This window comes from Serinus canaria, chromosome 2 (genome assembly GCF_022539315.1).
Source record: "Serinus canaria isolate serCan28SL12 chromosome 2, serCan2020, whole genome shotgun sequence".
NCBI lineage: Eukaryota > Metazoa > Chordata > Aves > Passeriformes > Fringillidae > Serinus > Serinus canaria.
Window position 1 is genome coordinate 10,018,021 of NC_066315.1, and position 17,144 is coordinate 10,035,164.

A 17,144-nucleotide genomic window follows, 5' to 3' on the forward strand; every position below is an offset into this window, starting at 1 on the left:
TTCTCCAGTGTGCACTTAATGCTGACCTCTAGGTAGCAGGAAGATCTAAAGCAACTGACAGGTGCAATTGGAATTACATAATTTCTTGTGGGATATGTAGGTTCAAAGCCTGGAACCTGTTTGTGAAAATGTGAGACTGAACCTGAAGTTCTGTCTGCAAAACTGAATATTTAATTTTCACCCTGGGCTCAGTACTTTTGATCCAAATACTCTTAAGTGCTCTGAAAGGTTAGTCAGATTAGAGATTAATTACCCTTCAGACTTCCTCTGTAATCATAATGACAAAGGAAAAAAGGAGTTTGCCTTTGGTTTACTCATTAGAGGTCTTGCAAAGAAAGCCTTGAAATTATGTAGGATATGATTTTTCAGTATAACTACAGAAAAAAAAAGAAAAATAATAAAAAACAGGTTAAAACAGGACTGTGCAAACTGTTTTTCCACTAGTTAGGACATTTTCCCACTCCTTGGGAGCAGCTGGATCAAGTCTGATTTTCCTACAAAATTCTTGTCTCAGTTCCCCTTCACATGCCAGGAGCCAGGCTTAGCTCTAGTTAGCTTTAGCTTTACCTGGCTATGTGCATCTGATACACTCTTACATTACTTCACTTTTGGGGATGTAATTTACATGTTCCCCAAGCTATCTGAACTTCAATCTTGTGAGTTCCCAGTTAGCAAATTAGAATGGCCAGGGCCACACCTTGCAGCACTGAGCCCAAGGACCCCACTGCTGTTCCAAACATTACTTTGACTTCCCAAGCAGATAGCTCCAGATGTGGCCGTGCCAAGGAATAACAGTAGCCATAACTTATCCCTGCTCTCTCCTGCTCTCTGAGTTTTTCAAATAAACATCAAGCAGAAAGCACAGCTGAAGAGCTCCCAAACACCTGCCCTTTTATTGCCATCTCTGAAATTTCAGTTCTGTGCTTATCCCCTCCAGAGCAGCAAACCACCTTTGTGTGAGCAGTACCACACCCAAGGCAAGGATTGCAAAGGCATGGGGGGAATTTAAACTTTCTCTCCCACAAACACTCACCCAGTGTCCTCTAGAATGATCCGTGTCACTGTCCATGTAATAATGAATATTGTAGGAATTCCTGAAAAATGCCAAAGATGTTTAGAGAATGATCACAAAAATTCAAGTCCACAGGAAAAAAGAAAAAAAAGTTCAGCCTGCCAGTAAGCAGTTATTCCCCAAATACACAGCATATAGTAAACAGCTCAGTGAATGGAAGGAGAGGTCCATCTGATGATGGACAGCTACATGATTACATGTATACATCAGTAATGTATTACAAACAAAGACTGCAGGGAAGGGAGTTTATTTCTCATAGAAATGCAGCCATAATTACTAATACACACACACAAAAAAAAGCCTTTCTTAGGTTTCTTGCGAGGTGTCAGAGGGCCTTACAGGGAAATAGATACAAGTTATGCATTCCCAATGCACCTCCAAGGACTGCAATATAAAATAGAAGTATAAATCATTTCATAAGGAACCTTGTCCACATACTGGTTTATTCCCATTTCCCAGCAACACCCAAATGTTTTATGACCACCTATTACTGGAAGTATTAAAGTGTTCCATATAAATATCATGGCAATTTCTGTAAATGAACGGACTATATGTATTTAAAACCAGAAGGACAGTATTATTGGGCTTTTCAAAAAGGAAAATTGCAGAGCATAGCTCATGGCTGTGCAGCTAAGCTTTAATTTTCCTCACAAATTAGGACACCTGAATCATATGTTTTGCAGTGGCAGCCCTTGCACCAGAGCAACCCCTGGGTGTGGTGCAGATGGCAGAGGTGAAAGCTGTGCCAGGGCTCAAGCCAGCAGTGAAGAACTGCTCCAGCAGCTTTGTGCCTGCTCTTAGCCATGCTGCAGCATCTGTAACCTGTGCTGGAGCTGAGCTGAGCAATCTGTGAGTCTGAGGAGTCACCACCAGAGACAGCTCAACTACCTTGGTGTAAAACACTGAACCTGACCAACACACACACAGAGAAAAGAACATTACTGGGAGATGTGTAAGTTCTTACCCCATCCTATCAGCAGGTAGATGGTGAAGTGTCTGTTGGGGGAGAATATTAGCACAAGGAGGATGTGGAGGTAAAGTCCTTCTACTAAGAGCCAGTAGAAGTTTGCCATAACACCATACTGAAAAAACACCAGAATTGCCTTGCAGCCCACCTGAAATATGAGAAGAAGGATCAAATTTATCACAGGAAAGATGCCATATTATTTTTATTACTACAGCCAAAAATCTTAGCTGTCTTTGTAGCATCAATAAACCAGGTCCAGTAGAAATTCTTATCTTCAGTCAAGCAAATTGCAACATCGTAAATGTTACTGTATATATTAAAAGAAAGTGAATTATTAAAAATTATTAAAACTTATTTAGATGTCTCTCATTGCTAATTCACTCAAAAAGCTTGAAAACTTCATAGGATAAATATAGAGAAATATGGTGGTTATCAATAAATGCACACTTTTGCAACAGTTTGTTAATGAATAGCTATAAAATTAAATTATAATCTACCAGGAGTCTAATAAATGTATTAAAACCTCACATGGCATCCTAAAGCAGTAAAAGTTAACAAAGAAACTACTTCATGATTTTTTCAAAGCTAAATGTGAAACTCAGTGAAAAATATAACTTTATTTTATTAAGTCAGTAGACTTGGAGCAAAAAGTTGGCTGGAATTTTAAAAATAATATTTTCCCTTTAGAAAATGTTTTAGAATTTCTTAGTTAACAAAACACAAAGACATATATCAAAAATTGTTGCTTATAGTCTGTGTGCTGCTCTTCAGAATTAATTTTCAGATGTCTGTGCTGCTGATATTCCATGGTGCTGGCTGCTGCTACTTTGGTACTTCCCAATAGGAATCTGGGATGTGAGAATTGAATATGAAAATGTTCATATGGACTGAGACTGTGCCAAGAAATGTGATGATATGGTGAATGCAACAGACTACACAAACTGGACCAAATAAAATCTCTAGTTTCTACCAGCTTTACTCACTTCTCCATTTTAAATCCCCTTCATCCCTGCATTTTTCTGTTCAAGTTCCAAGTACACCAGGTACCTAAGCAGGTAACCTACTCATTTTCAATTATTAATTCCTCTCTCTAAACATAGATGTTTAATTAGAAGTGAGATGCAGTCACCAGCTGCTAAGCCAGAAGGGCACAGACCTCCTCAGGGAGACTTCTTTGTATCCATCAGCCCCCCAGGATGTCTCAGATACCTCAGTGCATCCCAAGTAACATCCATGCCTGTGTACATGCTTACATTGAAAACTAAGGAAGAGTCACCTTGAATTCATTTCACCTGATTTTATCTGCCTACAACCAAAGTTTGAAAGCTTGCTAACTTTGGTAAGACTGATCTTACCTCTAGAGTTTGGGATACCCACTGCAGATCAGCAATGGGCCAGGAAAATAAAATATGAATAAAATTAAGCATTTCAAAATGTGTGAAAAGTTGAAATTTTCAAGCAAGTTGAAATTTGCTTTTATGCTTAGGACTCTTTACAATCAGATCAGCAGTGAAAATTTTGTAATCCTTTATAAATTCCAATATTCCCTTGTATTACATTCTCAATTTACATACCAGAACCCTGCATCAAAGTATTTTGCCTTCCTCCTGCAGGTACTCCTGTATTAGCTGTATTTGCAGATGCTGAACAGGGAAGGTATCTATCAGTAAAGTTAGCCAAAATGAATTCTCTATGTAATCCAGAGCCAGGACCTACTCACAGAGCTTATGATGAACTGTGTGTTTTAGAGCTCTGTGAGTGCAGCAGAACTGTGGAACATCACAGACACATGACAAAAGGGGAAAACCCCTCGTGCTGTTATGTGTGAAAGGCAGCACCAAGCCAGTGCTGGACAGACAGACCAGCCTTGTCAGGCTGGTGCCAGATCATCCCACATACAGTGCAACGGAAATTAGCCAGCAGTCCACAAAAACTGACATATTTAAAAAGGAACGTAGCCAAGAATAACTGGAGAATAAATGAAATTGCAGAAACCAAGAAGAATTTTGAGAGTCCACTGAAGAGTCTTTCAAGGACCTAAGAAGTTCTGTTTACCCCTGCCAATTTGTCTGCTATCTACTTTGCCTAATTGGGGTCTACTAACTCAGTTCCTGTTTTTCTCCATTAGAAATATCCCAGATTATGAATTCCTATATACAGCTTGGTATTAACTGCTAAGAACTTCACGTTTTGGGACAATATGGCTTCATCAAGACAAAAAAAAAAAACTTCCATTTTTTTTTCTCACAAGCTTAAACTGTAGTTAATTAAAATTAGAAGGGATTTTTGACTAAAACAACAAGGTAGCAAATGAGGCATATCATATAGAGGTCAGTTTTTTAATAGCAAGACTTGAGATTTTTTTAAACCCTGTACCTGAAAATGCAGTAAACAAATCAGCTTGCCAAGAATGCAGATAGTAACACTTCTGTCATAGCCCAGAAGTACCAAGGAGTTAATGAAGACAGCTCCTGCAAATATTTAATTTCCTGAGTTATTCCCTCCCTCCACTGATACCTGCCCAATTCCTGCACCCCTGATAAAGCTGCTGGAACACTTCCAGAGCATCTGCCTTTAATCACTCCCAGTTGATGGCACTCCTGTTGGTCTTCAACCCTCCCAGCTGAATAATACAGTGGCCATATTTATTCTGAGCTGTATCTGGTTATAAATTGTCTTGGCTGATGACAAGTTGTCCTTCATGGACTTGCAAACAATGTTAAGGTCTCCTACTTGTGCTACAACCTTCTCTATCTGGATATGTCTAAGCCTCCATTCTCCAGTCATTATATTCTATTCAAAATTTTCTACACTGAAATCTTGGTACTCCTAAATATTTAAAAGGATTAGAGAGGAAAATTCAGTGACAAAACTGTTATACCAGGTAGCAAAATGAGGTTTATTACCCATGAGGTTTGATCCTCTGGACAGTGAGCCGTGTTGGAGCTGGAATAGAGAATATCATCCTTGACTAAAACAGAGATTGCTCTTAGAATGAAAGAGAGGAACAGGTTCAGATGGATGTAGTTCCGAGTACAATGAAGTTTTCTAAAAAGAGATTTAAAAAGAAGCATTTTAGAGTATGAGGCAGAAACTGTTGAACAGACTTCTATCACTCTCTGGACATTTCTTAGCAATATGAACCTTGAGTAAGAGCATACTCTCTTCTGTCATTTTGTCAGTGCTGCCTCCTTGCTGTTTTCTTTCATCTCTTGCTTCTGTTTAGTATCACAGATTAAAAGATCCCAATGGTATTTCTCTCACATTTTAACATCACATAATAAACTGACAGAATAAGCTGACAATAAACATAAGCTATTGTATTCTGTGTGTGCACTCATTCCAGTGTTTTTCTTACAAATACAACTTTGATTATCCTGGATATATTTCAGATGTGCTCTCACCTATTTGTTTCTGGTTTCATTCTTTTATTTAACTCCTTTAGTTTGCTATATAGTGACTTTTGATCCTATGATGATGGTATATGCAGGAACAATTAAAAATGCATTCAGAGCATTTGATCACCCATCCTTTCTATCCAATGAATTCAAAACTTCTTAAGTCATGTGAAAGCCTTACAAATGACAGATAAAAGATTCCATGTAAGTGAATGAGTGTTCAGGGGAAGCAAGTTAGAAGTTGAGGGCTTTTCCCTTAAAATACAGTTCTTTCAAGATTTTCCTGTTTAAAATATTCTTTTTATTGAAAATCTCTAGAAATCAAACTGCTAAGAGATTTTTCTGGTCACACCCAGCACCTTGAGCTGCATCTGGAAACAGACCAGAAGCCAAGGCATTTTAGCAAGCATGAGCAGTGAAACATGAAGATGCAATAGGTGTCATGGGAGTGTGCAGTGGCAATTAACAAGTATTCTTCCAGTTGTGATTTTTCTCAAACATACACAATCCATTCTGAAATTACTGAAGCAAGGATAGTTACAGTGAGTGCAAGGAAATAAAGAACAGATCTGCCATGCTAGCCCTGAATTTGGCAAAGGACATAATACCAGGCTGAATTTTAAACAGCTGTCAAAAAATGTGATTGCTGTGGCCATGCACATCCTTTGCTGAAATACCACTATTATGTTGGACTGCATCATGTGTTCCTGTGGAATTCAGAAACACATGCAAGCTGCAAATATGAGGAAACTATTTTTCTTGAATAACTAATGTAGATGATTAGTTATTCATCCCATTCAGTAACTCAAATGATAAATGTTGGATATATACAAGGCTGTCAAGTCAATATTTTGGAGTTAGTGGAAAGAAATTAATTCTTAATTCAACTCACTAAGTTGGGAGGCCCCAACACTCTCTGCAAAAGATTCTTCTTGGAGGGGGGCTTAGAAGAACATATGTTGCCTCATGAAAAAAAAGTCTGGTTTTCCCTGACTCAACTGAAAGCCTGGGAAAAAAATATCTCCAGCTGGATATTTAAATTGAAGTTGAAATTTTTGAGTACACCTTTTAAATGCTTGATTTGTTACACCTGACTTCTGGTGGTGGGTGACATTCACATGTCTGTAATTCCCTGTATTAAATGTGGTTTTAGGTTTTAGCAGTTTTGACACTGCAGTATTCTGCATTGGGATCTGCCTGGAGTATTTGGCTGGTAGAAGGAATATAACCATGAATGCCTCAATTAGTTTTTTTTAAAGGCATTGCAAACATAATTATGGGTTATGTATCTGCTCTGAATGGTCTCTGAAGATTTAGATATTAAGAAAATTTGATGGCAGACTGAAAGTCTTACAGAGCTCACCATAGGAATATTTCATGAGAGGCATGAGGCTCTGACAAACAACATGCTGTTATTATGTATTATTTGTACTTCCTTTCTACCAAAACTGTGAGATGCACTTTCTTGGCTTTCTTGGTCCTAAGTGGAGCAGAAAAGCTGTGTGAAGTTCATAATGGAGAATATAAAGGCTATTCTGTTAGACAGGTGGGAGTGATACATAAAAGCATGAAGGTGGAGGGATTGAGAAAAACTGTGATACAGGTAAGACCAGTAAAAAGTTATTTTACTAGTTGAACATTGCCTTCAGTCTGAGAAAAGTCACAGAAATTAGGCAATATCAGCAGGCAGTACTGCCTTTCCTAAAACTGCCTAACAAAAACATTGCAGACCCAGCACAATTATCCACACTTTACTACTGTGCTTGGAACTGGTGAGGTTTGTACCTCGAGCACCATATTCAGTTCTAGGCCCTCATTTCAGAAAGGACATTTTTGGAGTGCTGGAGTGTGTCCAGACAAGGGCAATGAAGCTGGTGAGGGGTCTTGCAAACATGTCTTGTGCAGAGCAGCTGAGGGAACTGGCATTGTTTTGTCTGGAGAAGAGGAGGCTCGGGGGAGCCCTCATTGCTCTCTACAACCACCTGAAAGGAGGGTGCAGCCAGGTGGGGGCTGGTGCCTTCTGCCATGATTCAAGTGAAAGGATGAGAGGAAATGACCTTTAGTTGCATCAGGGGAGGTTCAAATTAGATATTAGACAAAAATTTTCACTGAAAGAGTGGTTAGGCATTGGAATGAGCTGCCCAGGGAGGTAGTGGAGTCATCTGTTTTTGAAATTATTCAAAAGGTGTTTGAATGCAGCACTTAGGGATATGGTTTAGGGGTGATGATTATGGCAGTGAGTAGATGATCTTGACGGTCTCTTTCAACCCTGCTGATTCAGTGATTTGGTGATTCTGGGATTTACAGCTGGACAAATTAGTGATTGCCTTTGATTACAGTACGCCTGGAAACCACTTGGAAGCTTCTGCAAAATGTGGCTGCACTGCTGTATTGTATTTGCTGAGAAACGTCCCGATGAAGGCAGGAATGATGAATCCCACTCCATGTTCTCAGAAGGCAAATTTATTACTTTATAATGCAATATTATATTAAAAATACTATACTATACTAAAGAATACAGAAAGGATACTTACAGAATGCTAAAAAGATAACAATGAAAACTCGTGACTCTTTCCAGAGTCCTGACACAGCTTGGACCCAGCTGGCCAAAGAGTCAAAACAACTCACACCAGAGTCCAATGAGACAATCACCTGTGGGTAAACAATCTCCAAACACATTCCAAAGGAGCAAAACACAGGAGAAGCAAATGAGATAAGAATTGTTTTCCTGTTCTCTGAGGCTTCCCAGGAAAAAAATCCTGGGTGAAGGGATTTTTCAGAGAATGTGAATGCCACACTCCTGTCCAGTGGTGAGATCAGCATCCAACTAATTCTCAAGAGCAGTTCAAAGTGTTGATTCTAATAATCAAATAGAAAATGCTTTATGTAATCATTCCTAAATTATTCATGGGCTGTAATGCCTGTAAATTTGTAAAATGCTTTGAAAATTGTTAATATGATCATTGCTAGTAAAAATCTAGTCAGCATTACATTACTGTCAGCTGTTTAACTGCAAAAAGTGTAAACTCAATGCATTTTCTAAATAGATAAGCAATCAGAAAATAGTTAAAGATGTCTTATCATTGTTAATATTTACTCATGAAAAACACATACCTGAAAAGGCAAAGAATTATACTTCCTGTTGTAAGAGCAATCAGAGATACACTGTGTCCAAGTGTATAAATTGCTTTCACCCTCACATAGAAGTTGACCTGCACAGAAAAATATATATGCAGAAATTCATTACTGATCCATCAAATTGTCTGTGAAATGATGTAATTGTCCATTAAATAGCTCTGAAAGCTATAGCATGATTTTTATTCTTTGCTCTACAGTACATGATGAGAATGTTATATCTCTATTCCAACACATTTTGCAAGGCAACATCTCAAGACAATTGACTTCAGTAGAAAATTCAGCCTCAGGAACTCAAAACTTAGACACACAGTCTGGTACCATTCCAGCTGATTATACCATGTCAATGAGGTCAAATAAAGTATCAGATTAATCAATTTCCATGAACACAATCAAACTGGTAAGAGCAAGTCAGTTTGAAAGAATGGATTATCTCTAAAAGAGATAATTTCCCTCAGTCTTTCTGCTCTAGAGTACTTTGTAATGCAGTTATACGTGAACTTAATTTTAAAAACGTGTGTAAGTCTCATTAATTTCTCATTCTAAATTTTCAAATACTTTATTAAATGGTGGCACAAACCCTTTCTTTAGTAAAGTTACTTGCTAAGACTTGGAAAGGAAGTTTTTCAGCAGAGGAAAAGCAGGCTGAAATGCACAGTCTGCTGATAAACTGCATATATCTGTAAACTCACCAGCTACACACTACATTAAGTCCTATTCTGAATAACAACATCAGGGAAAAATAGGGCTAAATATTTTCAGAACTAAACTTCTTCTCCATTTATGCCTAAAAGGAAGTCATTAGACTGACATTAGTTTCCACTCATGTTAAATAAAATATTTAAGACAGTGAAGTTTTTTTATTACAGTATGAAATTAAAGATTTTAAAAGCAACACAGAACATGATACATCTAAGAGACAGAATTTCAATATTTAGTGCATGTGGTTATCATTTGCCTTCCCAAATGAGGCTGGTAAAAAGTAGCAAAGAAGCAACACTTTTAAGTAAACTAACATAGCCAAAGGAATCTCAAATTACATTAGTGTATTTATTTTTATAGCACCCAAAAGGCCAAGTAAGGAGGTTATTTTAGTAACCACAATTCATGATGAAATTAGCTGAACAATACCTTTGTAAACATTATACAGATACGGAAAGGGCAAAATGAAATGTGAAATGAATGAAGGCTCTTGCAACTGCTCTGTTGTAGATATGGTTAAAGTGGAAAAATATGGGAAGCAACTGCCATGGATCTTAAGTGCATTCATAGCAACTGTTTTGTTGTTATGTATTTCAACCATCAGACTGTAGAATAAGAGAGTCTTTTGTACTTTGGTATAAAGAAAGTAGCTGTTCAAACTGCATTGGGACATGCCCAACAAGAAAGCTGCACTAGTTTAATTTTTTTCATCATTCCACACCATTTTGAAAATTCTGTCAAGCTTTGATTTCAGGAAAACTCCACTGACTGAGACTTTTGGAACTGAAAATTAAAATTGGTTTCAGAATTCCTAAATGAAGGGAAAAAAGGTGGAAACCCTGCATGAAGTTACTGAAAAAGCATCAGTTGTCCAGCCCTGAGTGCTATAACACTGCCTTGAATTAATCTTCTGGCCATGTCCTCTGAGCTTGACAGGAATTGCCAGGCTGCTGCACCTGCAGGGACTCTGTCACTGTGCCCTGCTAGGGAGAGCAGAAGAGGTTGTCTTCTGCCAGGAAAAACCACAGCTATTTCATGTAATGTTTCTGGCATTCTGTACACACACATGACCCCTACAACAAATAGTCTGGCTAAAACCAAAAGAAGAACCCCATGTAGTTTTAGCCCAGCAAACAGCTGTCAGCATCAGCAGGACTGAGTCTCTCTGCTGGCCACTCCTTGGCCAAACAGATGAATGGGAAATAACTGCATGGAACTATGTCAGGATTGAAGTTAATCAGCCAAGAGTGCTTGGACATAACCTTAATAATGACCATTGTCATTTTACTCAGGCTAGGCATGAGAAAATAAGAAATAATTCCACAGTTGAAATTATTTTATTATATGATAATAATTATCCTTATTCTACACTTGAAATGGTAGAAAAAACCACCTTTCCCTTTTTCTCAGGCATTTTAGTGGTTTAGTTTTATAAGGGACAGAAATCTTAGATGCTACAAATTTTTCTACTGGTCAAAAACTAACCCTGCATCTCAAACTGTTGCAAAGGTAAGTAAACACTAAACCATTTTTAATCCATTAAATCCATTAAAAATTACAATTATTCAAATTCATGTGCTTTGATTTTCCAAAAAAATTTAGATTATTAGAAAGCTTTAGATTATTAGCATGAAGCACCTTATCAGACTCAGCACCAAAGATGATGCAGTCACACTGCTCCTTACCATTCCTGTATGAACATAAAAGATGTGTCTTAATTTGTCTTAATGTAAGACCTCTATAACTCCTAGTGACTCCACAAAAATAAAAAATTAGTAAATGGTGTTCTCAAATTATATGTCAGTTAAACACACAAACTCCATAAAGACAAAGAATTAATTGCACATTGTGCTGTGGCAATTGAAAAACAGGACATTCATTAGACCAATATTTATTTAGTCACAGCTATTGAATATTTGTAACTCATCTGTATTTTAGCTAGTACCCTTTAGAAACAAACTCTTTGTATTTCATTGGTGCAAAAGAAACAGGCAAAGCAATGCCAAATCTGATAGCCCAAAAACGAGTGACTTTTATACAAAATGGGATATATCTTTTATTTCTTATTGCTCTATGTGAACCATAATTACCCATGTCTCAAGTAACATTTAGCTTTAACCTCTAAATTTAAAATATAAATTTGCAAAATTGTCAGGAATAAAAAGACTGCAACAAAGGCGTGGATTGACCAAAAGAGAATTTCAGAAATTATATTTTCAACATATTTTAACACAGAAGAAATATTATAACCCCTCAGATTTTATAGGTCTTTTCAAAAGAAAAACTGATTCAAGTCTTAGACATGAAATTGAAATCCCATTATGAAATTGAAATGACATGAACTTTCTGCAGATCTAACAAAATCAGAACATAGTAGTAACAGCTGGCCTCTGCAAAACATTCACATGATTATTTATCCATGTTGACTCCAAAACTGGAATATAACTATTTCTTTTTAAACTTCTGAGGAAAATACTAAAATTCCAACCACTAAACCAAAGTCATTAGGTGGTTAGGCACAGAAAAAAATCAGTGGCTCATGATTTTCACAAAAAAATAGTGGAAATGGTTACAGGAAGTGTAAATGTTTTCTAAAGAGCTAATCCTAAAATGTTTCCTCTTTTTTGTGGCTACTTGATGTTAATAGGTTTTAAAAGGGCATAAACCCCTACACATAAAATGAAATGAGATTAGTACAGGTTTGCCTGACCTAAGTTCAATAAACTTTTTGTAAAGTCTATATTTAGGCACACTTGTGTTTTGTTTTCTTAGAAGACACCTGCTTCTGCTAATGTTTCCATTAGATTTAGCTTTGTGTTATTTTGACTAAGTTCAGGAGACAGAATTCTTCTGTTTATTTATGAAATAGCCCAGAAGAGCAGAGACACTTCCTAGGCAAAGCTGTGACCCGGAGGATCTGCCAACCTCAGCCTTGGTTTGGAAGGACCTCTAGGGGTGAGAAGGGAGCTCAGTGCTGGAGGAGAAAACGCTGGAGAATGCTAAGGGCTTGATTCTTTGTCCAAAGGAGTTTTGCTGTTGACCAGAAATCACCCTTAATGTAAAAGAAAAGCCCTCAAATTTTTATTAATTTCATTCAGAAATGTAATTCATCATTGCTAAGGAATATATGAGCATTATCATCCCAACTGATTCCTCATTTTGTTTATTCTAATAAACAATAAAATAAAATTTTATAATACTGCATGTAGGAGTTTCCTCTTTACAGATATAATTATGTACAACTGTATTAAAAATTGTGATCCTAAATTTTCATTATTCATGTGTCAATATTTGAATATTTCATAATATTTGAATATTCATACTTGAACATATCAGAAATTCTTAAACTGTGCAATGTAAAATTTGAACTTGGCCTAGCAATGTTTCTAAGGCATTTCAGTGCCTTAAAAACACTGAAATGAGCAAATGACAATAGAAATGGAGTAAGGAACCCGAGTTCTTTCCTTCTGCAAAATTAACTTCAACAAGGCAGTGGCCATTTTTAGTATCTTGAACTTATACAAGAATAAATATAAACTGAGATAAAGAGATGGATTACATGTTGTGGAAAATTTAATTTTCTGTTAAAGGACACCTACACATTTTAAACTTATGTATGTAGAAAAGAATAAAATTTACTAAAAACATGTAATAAAATTGGTATTCCTCACGGTATTTAATAATCATTATACAATTAATTTAGGATATCCTTTTTCTGAAATTTGTCCTTCAATTCACTTTGAGCCCAAACACCACCCAGAAAAAAGATGAGATCAGCAGTGCCTTAAGTATCTCTTAGTAACAGTGGCATCATTAATTTTAATTATGTCAGTCACAATGCCTTCTTATTCGAAGTTCCCTAACCATAATGAGAGAGATGACAACTTTAAAAATGCACACACAAACTTCCACATTTTCCTGTGTAAACGTGTATCAGCAGATGTATCTGTGTATGTGAACACTTTTGGACTGGAATTTAGCAGTTTATTAATATTCTGCATATGAAGCAAATTCCCTCTGTATTCTACAAGCGAGAATACCAGCTAATATTCAGTCCTAGTCCTCACTTGAAATCAGTGGAAATTTTTTGCACTAATTTTAAGGAAGACTGGTCTCTTAATCACACCTCATGGAAAAATATTAATGAAAAAGGCAGCATAACGTAAATAAATTTAGCATGACTTACAGGCATGAGGAAACACACTGGTAGGTGTGTGCCTGGTGTCAGATTTTGGTGAGAGGCAAGGGCTCAGTCTAGACTCAGTGCAAACAATGCATTATTCCAGAGCAATGTCCCACTCCACAGGGAGCAGCAATGCACTTGCTGTCTGAAGGCAGCTGCAGCCCAGGCCCTGCTCGAGTCACTGCCCGCACTGCCCCAGCTCCCCTTGGCCGGGGAGGCGCTCCTGCTGCTCACCCAGGGTGATGGGAACACCCCAGGAAGTGGGCAAACGGGGGATGCTGCTTCCATGGATGACTGGGGCCAGGGACAAGCTCCCTGTGCTCCCCTGGGGAGCCAGCCCTGAGCCACAACCTTGGGTTGGGTGGAGCAGGAATCTCACCCACCCCCAGAGGCCTTTGCGCTCATATGCTGATTTCTCCCACCCCATTGGCCCTTCCCCTTTGCTCCGCCCCTGCACCCATATCCTATTGGTTCCCCAGTGTTGTCCCGCCCCTCATGTTTCCCATATAAACCCCTGTTTTTCCTTCCTCCTTGGTGTTTTTGGGCCTGGCACCTTCCGGAGGTGGCCCTGCTCACAGTAAAGGCTGTTACTCTGTGCAGAGCCAGGCAAGGCTCTGGTCTCTTTCTCTGTGTTGCCCAGAAGAAGCCAAAGCAGAATCTCACACCCTGGGCTGAGAAGGCTGTGCCCGAGGCCCCTGAGCCCTTCTCAGGAGGTGCCCGAGGCCCCTGAGCCCTTCTCAGGAGGTGCCCGTGTCCCTGAGCCCTTCTCAGGATGCTTCCTCAGGAAGGTCACAGCACCCTTACCATCAGTCCACTGCAGCAGATGATGTTTCTACTAAAGGTGCAAGCTGCAATAGTATCAGCACACTTTATAGCCCTGAGGATCTTTCTCTCCATGAATTTCTCTTCCTGTGACACTCCACATTCAAATCACACAGCCTGAAACTTGTATGTAGCTAGGCTTTTGTGTGATCTAATAAAGCCTGGGCCGAAGATCAGACACAGCTCTATTAACTGATTCAGTCATTATTTTAAATAAAGTGGACACATTTTGGTGCTTTACATTCACCAGACATCTTGCTGTATATTAATAATGCTGACAGAGTTTAATACCTTCTGACAACAGCAAGGACATGTCTTCAGCTTGTTCAGTCTAGGTAGAAGATGTCAAAGAATGTCAAGGAAAGACTTCAGTGAGGCTTGAGTTTGGTTAACACACCTTGATGTGTTTTTCTAGCATGGTCAAATCAAGCTTGCTTTTTTTGCTGTTTGCATGTTTTACTGCCATGAGCTCCACAGAAATATAAAATGGAAAAAAAGGATACTTATCTGAATACCTAAGATGTACCTAAAACTTGATCTTCAAGGTTAGCAGTAACTAGTTTACTTACAGAAAAAGGTCTGGAAGTACATAATAAAGGTTTAGGTCTACGCTTTGATGCCATAACAACATACAAATATTTTGTTCAGACATTATCATGGGTGCACTTTACCCCAATGGCAAAAAAACATCACACAACCACTCCCCCTCCTCCCCCTGCCACGGGGTGGGGAGGACAACTGGGAAGAAGGGAAAACCTGGGTTGGGATAAGAAGACAAGTGATGCCCAACTCCATTGCTCAGCAGTCCCTGACTGATGCCCAGCCCATTCCTGAGCAGCAGCTGAGAGCTCCCAGCCCATTCCTCCTGGTTTGGATACTGGACATGACATTCTGTGGTGGGCAATGTCCCTCTGGCCAGCTGGGGTCGGCTGTCTTGGCCGTGCTCCCTCCCAGCTCCTTGTGCATCTGCTTGCTGGCAGAGCCTGGGAAGCTGAGAAGTCCTTGACTTAGGCTAAGCACTACTTAGCAACAGCAAAAGACCACTACAATCAAATTATACCAAATAATCAAAATTATTCTCTCAGTAAAATCAAAACACATCCTTGTACCAGTTACTTGGATGAAAATTAACTCTATCCCAGCTGAAACCAGGACAGTCATATTTATCAAACTGATCCTACCAAAATAATGGCAAGAGCAGTAAAGAGCAGCAAGATCTAACATAGAATAAACCAAGGGTTTTGTATCAGGCACTTACAGTTAATTTCAAAATGTTAGGCAAATAGTTTCTTTTTATAGAACCTGCTAATATATCATTAACATGGAATACAAATGGAACATTTTAATTTGAACATAAAATCAAAAGAAACTGTGGAAGCATGCAAGATCTTTCAGAAAGGAAATAAGAGGTGACATGTTTATGTTATTTTTAAATAAGCTTCCTCATTTCAGTGGATTTTAAGCATAGCAATTTGGTACCTGTTAACAAATTATTCAGTATTTGCTGATGGATCTTTATCATTTAAACCTTCTCTAGAATATTCAAAGCTGTCCAAAATAAATGCATAACTGTAGAGAGATATATACCTCTGTGTGTGCATATATATATACAATATGTAGAAAATGTACAGAAATAAGCCCCCTTTAGATTAAAGATAAAAGTCTGTATCTTAAAAGAACAGAAAAAAAACCCCAAAGGAACAACTACTTAGTTGGATTTATAATGGAAATTCACTCAGCAGTGAAGATGCAGGCACTAAACTTACACCAAGGACAGAGGAGTAGGACTTCTACCTACTCCTCTAACACTGTCTTCAAAACAGAACATAAAAAAGAGCACTTAGGACTCACTCTAGGAAAAATATTTTGCCACCTTCCCTAAAATATTAGTTAGTGTAACCTTGAGGGCACTCTCATATACTTCATACCCCACACTGCAGATCATGTTGTTGCATGATATTTTTATGCCAAGAACACTCAGTACCCAAATATTAGGACTTTATTTTTAGCTCTCATAGTTGAAATATTAGATTTATAAAACCCCAACAAAATATACTGATTTATGATGAGTAAAGGTTTTGGTTTGAGGGGCTACCATTGAGCACCAAGATCTGAATTCAGGGAAACATCTTCTGTGAAAACAAGTAGCTGGTACAGAACCTCAAATGCCTCCTGAAATCTCACTACTGTGTGATACTTGCATTTTTCTATTTTCTCTATGATTTATATTGTATATATGATATTGATTGCATGTTTGCCAATAATTTTCCATTACCTGCTTTCCACATCCCTCTCCTGATTATCATCCTCACACTTTTATTATTTGCTTTTTTCCAAGGCTTTTGCAAATGTTGCTGCTATATCCTATTTCAAGTTGTCTAGGTTAATTCCTGCAAGTACATTCAATTTGCATTTCATTCACCTCCTTCAACTTACTAATGAATATGTCAAACAAGAACTGCTTTTCTATTATACTAGTTCATCTTCTAACTGTTTTTCACTACTTGAAATATTATATTTTGTTAATTTGAATTTTTATGTTTTGACCCATTTTCACACCACATGGCAATTTTTGGGTTGAGTGACAATGTTTAAAGTGGCTGTTTTAGCAGTAATACATGTGTGTTCCCAAGCTGTCAAATGACACAGATGTTTTAGAATTTGTCTTCAGGAAAGTTGGGAAAACAATATATTCTCTCAATTTTTCCTAATTTTTAACTACAGTATATAGTTGGGCTTTTAAATACAGAAAAAAAATGCCAAAACCTTCCTGGCTTAGCTGGAATACCAGTGCATCTCTGCAAGCCAGACAGACCTGATCTGCTACAGCTACTCCACATATACTAAAATCCGGGGAAAAAACCC

At 38.0% G+C, this 17,144-nt stretch overlaps 1 protein-coding gene across 1 annotated transcript in view; it reads right to left on the minus strand.

Annotated features, from left to right (window-relative positions):
- VIPR2 (vasoactive intestinal peptide receptor 2) overlaps window positions 1–17,144 on the minus strand; it is a 50,600-nt gene that overhangs the window by 14,484 nt on the left and 18,972 nt on the right. The window contains exons 5-8 of the mRNA XM_009085809.4: window positions 8,552–8,649; window positions 4,946–5,087; window positions 2,037–2,187; window positions 1,034–1,094 (exon numbers count right to left, since the gene is read on the minus strand). Coding sequence (XP_009084057.1) covers window positions 1,034–1,094; window positions 2,037–2,187; window positions 4,946–5,087; window positions 8,552–8,649 — 452 coding nt within the window. The remainder of the gene's footprint in view (window positions 1–1,033; window positions 1,095–2,036; window positions 2,188–4,945; window positions 5,088–8,551; window positions 8,650–17,144) is intronic.